Source organism: Silurus aristotelis, assembly GCF_946808225.1.
Source record: "Silurus aristotelis genome assembly, chromosome: 9".
Lineage (NCBI taxonomy): Eukaryota > Metazoa > Chordata > Actinopteri > Siluriformes > Siluridae > Silurus > Silurus aristotelis.
This window is the reverse complement of record NC_139582.1, coordinates 3,543,817-3,555,936: the sequence shown is the minus strand read 5'-3', so window position 1 is coordinate 3,555,936 and position 12,120 is coordinate 3,543,817. Positions and strand designations below refer to the sequence as shown.

The 12,120-nt window shown below is 36.6% G+C and overlaps 1 protein-coding gene and 1 long non-coding RNA gene across 2 annotated transcripts; one reads left to right on the top strand and one right to left on the bottom strand.

Moving 5' to 3' along the window:
- Positions 1-1,889: 1,889 nt before the first annotated feature.
- tsg101b (tumor susceptibility 101b) lies at positions 1,890-10,222 on the bottom strand. The gene is made up of 10 exons (XM_083550045.1): positions 10,040-10,222; positions 9,870-9,957; positions 8,800-8,865; positions 6,520-6,683; positions 6,241-6,367; positions 4,928-4,988; positions 4,754-4,842; positions 4,459-4,661; positions 4,035-4,274; positions 1,890-3,342 (listed from the first exon to the last, which is right to left on the bottom strand). Exons 1-10 carry the CDS (start codon positions 10,079-10,081, stop codon positions 3,253-3,255), a joined length of 1,170 nt encoding a protein of 389 aa, XP_083406171.1. The 5' UTR covers positions 10,082-10,222; the 3' UTR covers positions 1,890-3,252.
- On the top strand, positions 4,998-6,222 carry LOC310730875. The gene is made up of 2 exons (XR_014534997.1): positions 4,998-5,707; positions 5,847-6,222. It is a non-coding gene; the product is annotated as an uncharacterized lncRNA (long non-coding RNA).
- Positions 10,223-12,120: the final 1,898 nt, after the last annotated feature.

Here is a 12,120-nt window from a genome sequence, read left to right as displayed (position 1 = left end):
TTCTATAGCAGGAGATCTTCATGGAGTTGCTTTGTGCACAGGGGCATCGTCATGCTGGAACGGGGTTTGGGTCTCCTAGTTGAAGTGAAGAGAAAATTTAAAAAGACGTCCAATAAAATCGTGTTCTTCCAACTTTCTGGTAACAGTTTGGGGAGGAGCCACATATGGCTGAAAAAATCAGGGGTCCCAATTCTTCCATATAATGTAGTGAATCTACTGTATGTATTTCTGCGTCTGTCTGGGAATGAAAGAAAAGTACAAAATGTTTTCTTAGCCAAAGCACCTGCAGTTGTTTGCTTTACCTTTTAGCCAAAAATAAAAAAGAATTATGTTCCAATAAAACTGTCAGAAACACTATAAATCATCTGAAGAGGGTCTCTTCACTTTCACATTTATAATAAATTCATGTTCTATTCATATCTAATCATAATCAGTGTTAAAAACGCCTTGAAACTCAAACTCTCAAGTTTGTAGTGTGTGTGTGTGTGTGTTCTGGATGTTCAACCTCTTTTGTTTGTGCCACAGGAAAACAAATCCCATCATTCCACTAATAATTTGGATTGTGACAAGAAGAAAAACAAGAAATAAAAACTGGGAACCCAAAAAAATGAATGGTCTTAATTTATTTTAAAAAAAATGAGATTTTATTTTTCCGTAGATTTTTAATCAAATATTTCAATCAGTATTTTTGTTTTCATCTTGAATAAATTATTTAGTCCGGATATTTGCAAAACTGCAAACATTTTTTGATGACCCTAGATCAAGCTAAATATTTTTGATGATCATCACATAAATCGAGTATAGAATCAGTTTAAGAGAAGAAATGTTGTGTATAAAAAGACCTGTACCACAGACCCCCTGCTTGACAGCTTTATCGCATACATGACATGCTGTAGGACGCTGAACTTGTAAACCCGTCTGTATCCTGATTAAATGCAACCAAGGTATAGATCCCTTCAAAGCAGGACAAAGCCTCCCACCCAGACCGGCTGATCCGCATCCTAGCTTTAGACCACCCCCGGGACTTATGGATAAGAAGATGCCGACCCAGTGAGGAGCCAGAGGCATCTACAAGATCGTGCCAGCTCAACTTGTATCTCACATCATGAAGATTTCAGACCCCGTGAGAAACCAGAGGCAACTTGAGATGTACGGGCACCAGTTGTGTCCCACTTCATGAAGACTTTGGATATAGAACTTCAAACAAAATAACGTTCTACATATGCTGTTTCTCCATCAGTGAACATTTAAAGAGGCATGAAGGAGTTGGTGTTGAATGAAGAATGATCTCAGCTGTAGCTCAGGAGATCCTGGTGCCACAACTCCAACTGACCGTACTGTAGAAATGACATTTCTCATATTCACAAACTCCAGTGTTCATGATAATCTCACTCTCCCCGGTGTTTGTTATATTTTAATGATTTTTAATTGTCACCCAAATGAGGACGAGTTCCCCTTTTGAGTCTGGTTCCTCTCAAGGTTTCTGCATAATACCATCTAAGGGAGTTTTTAATTGTCACGTTCGCCTCAGGCTGCTCATCAGTGACAAACTGAAAAACAAGTCAATTCTATAATTCTTACATCCTGTAAAGCTGCTTTGAGACCAAGTCCACTGTTAAAAGTGCTATAGAAATCAAATCGAATTGAAATTTCAGATCTACACGAAACCTCGACACATCATCTCCGGGGATTTGGATCTTAATCGGAGCGACACGGGGTCACAAGGTCCACAGCCATACACACTCACATTCTCTCCCTCATCATGATGCGTCAATATGTACATCGTTCATCTGACACGCTGCCTAATTTCTTCTTCAATTCCAAACTCTTATAAAATCACATTTAGAAGGCAAGAGCGAGAAAAAAAATAAATAAAATAATAATAATAATTTACACAAGCTTCATGATTTTAATTCAATCTCTTTCACACCGATGTGTTAAAGAAGTAGTAAAGCATGGAAAATTAATTATTCGAAAATTCCCTTTGCAAGAATATAGTAAAGGTGGTATTCAGGTTACTTTCAAGTATGTAATTATATATATATAATGTTATATAACAAAAATACAAAAACCATAAATACTCAACACAAACTTAGAATTCCTTTAACCATAAAAATACTAATATTAGTATTAAATGTAGAATGAAAAAAATAACAAAATTCAAAATAAAGCTCGAGCAAGATCGTTACCACCTTCGGAGTCAAACACCAGTAAATACACCATATGGCCAAATGTTTTTGGACACCTGACCATACGTGCTTTTTGAACATCTCATTCAAATTCAGTCCCAAATTGTTGCACCTTCATTCTTTCGAGGAAGATGTTTCTAGATTTTGGAGTCTGCCTATGGAGATACTTTAGCCATAAAAGTAAAGTCAGGTAGTGATGTAGGTAAGGTGAGGCGACCTGGAGTGCAGTCAGTGTGAAAAATGTATAGGAGCTTTGGAGCTCTATAGCAGGAGCTCTTCCAGTCCAATCCATGGAAAGCATATCTTCATGGAGCTGGCTTTGTGCACAGGGGCATTGCATAATTCATGCAACCTCATCCAAAGATTACAGTGTGGAGAAAAAAAAAAAAGAAAGTGTCCCAATACTTTTGTCCATATAGCAGATCAGAGATTAATTAATCCTGGGTAGCAAATGTATTTCTATGAATTTTCCTCACTTGCAGAAATCATACAAATAAATGGTGCAATGCATTCAAGCAAAAGGAAAATAAAACAATTTTGGAATGTACTGTATTTTCTTGGCGAATATAAAATAAGCCTTCTTAAATCCGTCATTACTTCAAGTTCATCACTATAAAGAAATCTGTGACTCCTAAAGTGTCTGAGAAGATTGTTGAGTGTCTGAGGAAAAAATTGCGATTGTCCAAAAAAAAATCCGTATGGAAAGCTTACTTCACATTTATAAATCAAAGGCATGCGAGAAAAAAACAAATCAGAGTTAATCAGTTCTTGATTCCCATGTCCTTAGGATTGTAGTGAAAGGTCAGATAAAGTGTGTGTGTGTGTGTGCAAACTTTTCAAAATCAATGTCCAGGCCCGATGCATGGTAGATGCATGGGGGGGGGGGGAAACCCAGCATCACTATACTAATCAGTATGGTTATATCTGATTGTTGTATGAAGTGAAACTTGTGTAGATAAGGTGAAGATAACGCACTCGTTTGCAGGGTTAGATATTAATAGAGAAGAAGCGAACAAAAAAAAAAAAAAAAAGAGAGAGAGAAAAGTGTGGTGCTTCATATTGGTCAGTAGAGGTCGCTGAGGCCTGCGGTTTTTCTGGCTTTCTGCATCAAAGCCCGCAACTGGAACTGCTTCCGTGAGAGAAGTCTGACGTGCTACAATAGAAAAACAGCACAAACAAAATAAACACGAGCTTCTACATCATCTTGACTCCTTACCTTTTTTTAAACATTGCACATACTTTCCACAATTTCTATGCACTACTTTCCTTTGCAGCAGGTCCCCAAGCGTTTTGTTTGTTTGTTTGTTTTTGCACCACGGACTAGTTTCACGCACGGACCCAACTAAACGCAATACTGTACATATTAAATTACTATTATGCACATTATATTGATTTAATCATTCATTTAAGTGTTACATATACAATCACAATTCAGAAAAAAAATGTGCGAAATGTAAATAAAAACAGAATGCGATGATTTGCATAGCTCATAAATACATTCTATTCAAAATAAAGCAAAACAACAACAAACAAATGTTTAAACTGAGAAAAAAAATAAGGTCATTTTATATTCAAAGCTGTTTTTTAGTCATATGTAGTACTGTGTAGCTGCTTAACAGTTCTGGGTGTTCTTTGTTGTGTTTTTCATTTCATTTTGCACAAAAAGTTTTCATATAGTGAAAGGTTTAGACTGCAGGCAGGCCAGTATATAAAGTCATGCTATTGCAATAGGTATAGTATGCAGTTAGAATTGTCTTGCTCAAATATCCAAAGCGTTCCCTGAAAACAGACATTTCTGAATGGAAGCAAAGAAAAAAAAAAAAAAAGAAAAGAAAGATGACTGACCTTGAGGAAGACGTCCAAGTCGATGACGTCTCTGCGTAGCGCCTCTCCCAGGTAGAAGATAGTGTCTTCGATGGCGTTCTCCTCGGCATACAGGCTCAGAATTTGGCGGTAGAGCGGTGCTGTGGGAACGATGAGCTCGTCGATGTCGCTGTTCTCCGACTGCTGTTCCATTTTTTCCAGAGCAGCTGTGAGCTCCTCATCCTTCTTCTTCAGCAGCTCGACGTTTCGGTCTACATCAGACTGGACAAGAGTAATGAGACAAGTTTGCACTACAGTTGAAACGCAAACTGAAACCATTCGTATGACTTTCACGAATGCAACACGATCAAAAAACACACGTATAATAAATATACACTGTTCACTATTAGGATATGGCTCTTTAAAAACTGTGAATTTTTAGGGAATCCTTCAGAAAAAGACATACTATCTCCTGGTCCAGTTTGGACGCCATCTCCTCCAGCTTTTGGTGTCCCTTTTTCAGGTCCTCCTCGGTCCTCTTGAGAGCGTCCAGTTCGGCCTGGGAGCGGTCCATCTCCTCCTTCATCCTCCAACGCAGCTTATCGCTCACTGCAGACACCAGAGAGGCACGGATTGTGTCCTCGCCAATGGTCGCGTCACGAGCCGGACCTGAGACAATTAAACAGGTGGTCACATTTTGGACGGCGCACAAAAAAAAAAATAAATAAATAAAATAAAAAATAAACAAATAAATAAATTACCTCCAGTGGTGGTAGGAGTATAGTATTGTGTTCCAGGTGTGGCTGGGTATCCAGATGTAGCAGCAGGGTACGGATAACCCTGAAACCCTCTACCAGAAACGTTAAGAAGGATGTTATAGAGCAAGATATAATTATATAAGCACATATGAGGGGGAAAAAAAAAAGATGTTTTACCCCGGGTTAGGAGAGTAACTCTGGCCAAACGGTGTGCTCGGTGTGTTTGGCAAGTAAGCGGCTACAAAAAAGCAACAAATATTTGATCAGCACAACTGTTAGATGACATTCATGAAAAACTATGCTATGTTGTGTCATAGGTTTTTGATTGCTAATACTGCCAAAGTACCAAATCATCAAAAAAAAACTTTGCAGCAGATGGTTCTCCCCAAATATGATCCGCTGTGGTGACCCCCAACGGGAGCAGCCGGAAGCAGAAGAAGAACAAGAAGATGATGTGGTTCTCCCCCAAAGTGTTACCACATAGTTGAAGGCACACAATTGTATAGGACGCCTTTGGATGAAGTTGAATTAAATCTTCATTTATTTAAACTAGGAGATCCAAACCTGTTTCAGCATGACAATGTCCCTTTGCACAATGCCAGCTCCATGGAGATGCTCTTTACACAGATTGGAATACATCGGTTTTGCCCGATTAATTGCCACCGATAGTTGATTGCTGGACAAAAATCAATACAGATAGTTTTTCCGGGTTGCTTTATACAGTACGACAGCGGCCTCTAGAGGTGATTTACTGACACCGCATGCTGTTTGTTGGGTCTTTTATTCATTTTGTATGTACCCATGTTCAGTGTTACTTTTTGTTTTTCTTTTTGAGTCTTTTAGTTTCCTCAATATTTATTAATCTAATATTTAAATTTTTACTTTATTTTGCACATTTCCATGATTCAGAACTGGTTTTTTTTTTGTAATAAAGTTCAGTACTATTTTACATTGAGTGTTATGCTTGTTTTATTTAGTTTTTTTTTTTAAACTAGTATTAATTTTAAAAACTATTCGTTGATTAATTGGTTATTGGCAAGTACGATCTGACCTAGCCACTGGTAAAATCCACTATCAGTCGAACTTTAAATTGGAGTGACCTTGAGTAACCTGCTCTAGCCTTTATCATCACCGGGACGATCTGGAACGCTGACGGCACTCCGGGCCTCAACACCTCAGCTACATCAGTACATGACTTTTCTAACACCCTTGTTGCTAAATAAATCTCCACCAGCACACTCTAAAATCTAGTGGAACAACAACAACAACAATAATAACAATCTGTGAATGATTGCCATATATTTGTAAGTCCCCTGAAAAATGTGAAAGATAATATATTAAAATAATAAATACACAAACAAACAAATAAATAAAGTTCAATTCCTGCATGAATGGAGCCTTCCATTTTTTTTTATTACATAAAACAAAAGCCACCCTGCTCATAAAACATAATAAAAAAGTAAAAAAAATAATCATAATTTTTTACAAACCATTAGGAGGACCAGCAGGTTGGAATCCTGGGTACGCGTTTTGTGTGGTGGGACGGGCAAAAACTGGTGGCTCTTCTCCAAAAACCACGATCATCACCTGGATCAACCCAAACAAATCTGACTCGGGCTAAAGAACCGGTGGAGGGGGGGAAAAAATGAAAAAAAGGAAGAAAAAAAATTTTACGTATTAGTTAATATAACAAAAAAAAATAAAGCTTGCCAGTGGAATCACATGACTTTGGTAAGGGATGAACAGAAGGGTTAAGAACGTTAACTTACGTGTTTCCATTCATGCAAATATGGGAGGTAGACTTTCCCGTTGGCATCGACGTGCTTCCCTGTTTTGATCATCATGGAACTAGTGGGTTTGACGAAGCTGATTGGAGGATTGTACGGGTATGTGTCCAGCAGCCACAGGCAAATAGGAATGTTGTACACGGTTCCTAAAATAAAACAAAAGTAAAGAAATCTAAATGCAGAAAATCAAACATTCTTTACTGTATAACCTGCAAATTTTAAATGATGTATGAAAAACCATTGTTTCTATAATATGCTCAAAACTGTCACTACATTAGAGCTCAGTATTGTCAGGACAGAGTGCTGTGAGTGAGGATGGTTCATGACTAGGTTCGTTTTAACACCATTTTAACGTGCGATAAGGCAATAAAGGCATCGAAATGGTGTAAATCGCCCCCTAGCCGTTGATCATTACGCTTATACTATAGTCACGGAACAACTTTGTACAAGTTAAAGTATTGTTTCATTTTCATTTTATAGACGGATCTGGAATTCTGCCTGCTTCAGATCATGCACAGAGATAAAGAAGTGAAAGAAGTTGAAGAAAGAAGAAGGACAAAAGGAGAGTTTTGTGCAGGTTTGCCTAATTGTGATTTTATTTAATGTGAATCCAATTTTTATTGCTCACAAATCCGAATTTATTATCCCGCAATTCCGATTCCAAATTCCGAAATTTTTAGGGAGCAATTGAGCAGTGCCGCTCCCTCTGTAGTGCCAGAGAGTTTTACAAATTAATAATTAAATAGGCTACAATTAAAAGATCGATCAATGGACTGAGCTCTGGTCCGTGGCCTTGTACCATTAAAGAGAAAGTAGAAGTGAGGCTCAAGCAACCTCTTGGTTGTTCGAAAAGAACGTGAGAAATAAAGTCGGATTTGTGAAAAAGAAAAGTCTGAATTGTTAGAGAGAAAAAGTCGGAATCGTGAAAAAAGTCAGAACTGCAAGAAATAAAGTCGGAATAAACAGAAAATAAAGTCGGAATTGTGAGGAAATAAAGTCAGAAATGCAAGAAATAAAGTCGGAATTGTGAGGAAATAAAGTTGGAATCGCGAGAAATGTCAAAACTGCGAGAAATGATGTCAGAACTGCGAGAAATTATGTCGGAACTGCGAGAAATAAAGTCGGAACTGCGGGAAATAGAGTCGGAACTGCGAGAAATAGAGTCGGAACTGCGAGAAATAGAGTCGGAACTGCGAGAAATAGAGTCGGAACTGGGAGAAATAAAATCACATTTAGGGTTTTTTTTTTTATGCAACAGAAACCGGCTTCCATACATAAAATAAGTCGGAATTGCAGGAAATCTGAATTGCAAGAATAAAGTGGATATTGTGAATAAACAAAGTCGGAATCGTGAATAAATAAAGTCAGAAGCGCAATTAGGCAAAGTTCGTTTTTTACGTGGTGGAAACAGGTTTCCATACATCTTTCATCTTACGCCTTTATCGAAACCACTCTATACCTCACATACACTACAAATGTTTGTAGACTCCTGAACATAAGATGGGTATCTGCTTCTTTCTGAACATCCCGCATTTAGTCCCTATTATAATAACCTCCACTCCTCTGAGATGACGTTCCACAAGAGTTTGTGGAGATCCATTCAGACGCAGGGGTGTTAGTAAAGTCAGGAACTGATGTAGGTGAGGTGAGGAGGCCTGGGGCGCAGTCAGTGTTGACATTCATTGTTTAATAAGTTTGAGGACAGAGTTCTATAGCAGGAGGTCTTCCACTCCAACCAATAGAAACCATATCTACATAGAGCGCACTTGCACATGGGGCATTGTCATGCTGAACCAGTATTTATCCGTGATACTGAGCCTCAAGATCAGCTTAGTCTAAAAGTCTACATGCTGCAGCTCCATCATGATGTTGGACTTCTGATCGAAAGCTAATGAGTTCAAATCCCAGCGCCACCGAGGTGCTACTGCTGCTTACAAACATGCTTTGAAGTCTCCATCGTTTAATATATCCTGAGGCTGCTTCATTCACAGACTAAAGAACACCATGAGTCTAAACCTGTGTTAGGAGGGAATATATTTAAGACTTTGATCTCAGTAGAAACATCTAATCATCTCTAAACATCACGTCGATACCAGGACAGAGAAGAGTCTAAAAGCATGTCTTCGTGCACCCTGAGAGATGGTGAGACCAGTCGATCAGAGGTCAAAGCTCGGAGGAAACGTGTAAAGTGAAAGTGATAAGGGTTTATTACATGACTATAGCAGCTCAATCAGATCATGCGTACATTCTGATTCTTCTTACCTTTAAAGCTCACTGGTACAGTCCCTGTAAGACTCAGTAACTCTCTGTTGCTGCCATCGTTGAACACTGTGAAAAAATTGACAATCAGCCTGAACCAAATGAAATTAATCGATGAATAGAATCACGCTTTACAGGTCCGGTTTAACTCTATGCAGAACATTGTTCTAAGATAAAATGCTACAGGTGAATGGGTGCATTATTAAGACGACCGTGGGAGTAATTGGTGATGTGACGTGTCCCATGAGAAGAAGAAAATTGTTGGCTTGTTTATTGGTTTTGTTTTTTTAACACCATGCCAGCATTGATATCTATTTTCAAAAGGCAGCTTTCATTAATGAAGTACTGATGCCATTCAAGCCATTCATAACTTTGGCTGTGATACGCACCTTATTTCTTCAAGGCTCGATTATTATAATGCGCTCTACCTGAGGGCCTCAAAGTATCTGGGCTTGTTCAAAATGCTGCTGACTAAAACTAGAAAATTTGTCTATTACTCCTGTGCATGTTTCTCTCCACTGGCACCCAGTCTGAGCAGCTATGAGGGTTAGGGGCCTTGCTCAGGGGCCCAGGAGTGACAGCTTGGTGTGACATATTTAAAGTCACAGTCACAATCTTTGTATGGAAAGTCTAACGCTTTAACCACTAACCTCCCTCAAAACACCTCCTTACAGAAAAAAAAAAAATAATAATAATAATAATTATATATATATATATATATATATATATATATATATATATATATATATATATATATAAGAGAGTGTAGATTTATTAATTAGATAATATTAATTACATAAGCAATAAATAATGACTGACTTACAGGTTACAACAGGAAACAGGTATTTCAAGTCCATAAGACATGACGTCATAATGCCAAAAGGGCGTGGCTTAAAGTCTTGTAATCCTCTATTTAATATTACCGAGATTCAGATATTAAGATGGATATAAACAGCAAAATGAACCTTTTTATGTTGTGTTTTAACGTTTTAAGAGACTGTGTTATATTGTGAATGTATACAATTCGATTAAACTATAAACCTGCTGTATATCGTGATTTATCTTAAACTCACCATAAATGTCCATTACAGGCTTTAGGTCTTTGTAGTGGTTCATCACATTAGTGATCTCCCTCAGGGTCGAGTCTCTGTATTTATAACTCTGAACAAAAAAACAAAACCTTTCAGTTTCAACACAAACATTACACACAATTCACACACGAAGAAACCGATAAGGCGCTTACCTTAGCCAGCATTTTCCGCAGAGCAACTTCATTCACAGCCATGTTTCGAATAATTTTTTATTATTTCACCTTCCAAAAAACAATACAAATCATCATCAACTCTCCAGTTTTGTGTTGTTGATCAGTTCGTTTACTTCCGCCTCGACATCGCGCATGCTCACTGACATCCAGAGGGCCCCAAAATGCGGAAGTCCGGCGCCACTTCCGGTCAGCTGACTACATGCTCACCAGGCTCTGATGTGGTTACAGTATGAAGTTCGATTGCAAATGATTTCTTTTTATACTTGAATAAAAATAGACACGTAAACAACTAAAGAAGATTATTTCACACTTATATGTTTTCTGCAGCAAAAAAAATACGATTTATAGAAAAATCGTTTAAAAAGAAATTAAAAATAATTCATTCTAATTTCTACACGTGTGTATTTTTAGGTAGAAATATTGTTTATCGAGACAACCTTCTATTAATGAGAATAAAATCACTCTGAGACAATAAAATAAACATCTAGCCGCATACATACTGCAGTGCGGTGTGCGGAGAAAAACCAAGGGTCTGTGATGACGGTGGTGATTATAATCAATCAATCAATTAATCAACCCATTAATCAATCAATCAATCAACTAATTAATTACCGGTAATATACCGTTATTGCAGTGATGTAAGCATCCTGCAATGATAATAATAATAATAATAATAATAATAATAATAATAATAATAATAATAATATCATCGAATTTTTTTCAGTACTATTAATCACTAGGGGTCTGTGATGGTGGTGGTCATGATCATTAATAAATCAATTAGTCGATCAATCAATAAAACAGTCAATTAATCAATTACTTTATACAGTTACTGACGTATGGGAGTCACACTGTGATGATGCAAATTATTATTAATTAACCAATCAATTAATCAATCAATCAATCAATCAATCAACCTAATAAACATTAATTACATCATTTACTTTTTATTGATTAATTTCAACCAATCGATCAAACTATGAATCAATCAATACTTTTTGCCATTATTACAGTAGGGTATAGAAAGCTAAAAAGTTAAACAAGGGTCTGTGGTGATAATTATTTATTTATTTATACAGTTATAGTAGTGGTCTGTGGGACGCATAGACAAGGGCATGTGATTTTTTTTTGTATAAATAAATTAATAAATAAATAAATAGGTCATTAATTAATTATTAAGTGCTAATTAATGTAAAAACAGACACTCAGTTATGCTTCCCACAACCTTAATTATTTACTGGTTAAAGTGGAGTCTCACAATCCATTATTATGATTTAAAGTTATTAACCGAGTAGGTAATTCAATATTTAATAATTAAACGCAATTAACTAAATGACATTTAATAGTCTGGTGAATTCAGCTAATAAATAACATCTGTACTTACAAATATAATAACTGAGTTATTACTGTTTAATCAAACAATTATGTACCCATAGGCTACGCTGTTCATAACCCAGTGAAATAAAGGTATAAATAATAAAAATTATTCAATGATTATTAATATTAATTAAATTATTTGTATTATTTAATTAATATTAATAATAAAAAATTTTTTTTTATTATTTATAAAAGTAATTTAATTAATATTATTAATGATAATATTAATAACAATAATAATAATAGCATGAACCCCAGGTTATGCCTCTTAAACCCACCTGCAGTAAGTAAATAAATAATCATGACTCCACCACCACTCTAAAAACAAATACATGAAAAAAACACTGAAATACTTCAAAACACTCAGAACACACATCTCATAATCAGTCATAACACATATGTACACAGCTTTAATGTGTGACTTACTGAACTTACTCTCCAGATAACAGCCGAGGTCATGGAAAGATCCGGGAGCAGCTCATTATTTAAAGAAAGATCTAATAGCACTGTTAAAGCCTTTGATCGGTTAAATAACAGATATTAGGTATTTGCAGCAATGCAATAAATGCACAATTTCCTGCGGGATGGAGTTCCTGGTTGTTTGCAATTGTTAGTAATACTTTAGTATTTACACGACTGATTTGAGACCCATCCGACAGCCGTTCGAACACCACCTGGGGAAT

Bases quoted from the DNA above. Each gene is read 5' to 3' on its own strand.
- tsg101b (XM_083550045.1), bottom strand. From the start codon at position 10,081: ATGGCTGTGAATGAAGTTGCTCTGCGGAAAATGCTGGCTAAG. The intron at 4,989-6,240 runs GTTTGTAAAAAA...GCTTTTTTGTAG, and splicing joins ACCTGCTGGTCCTCCTAATG to CCGCTTACTTGCCAAACACA. The intron at 4,662-4,753 runs GTAATTTATTTA...TAATTGTCTCAG, and splicing joins TACTCCTACCACCACTGGAG to GTCCGGCTCGTGACGCGACC.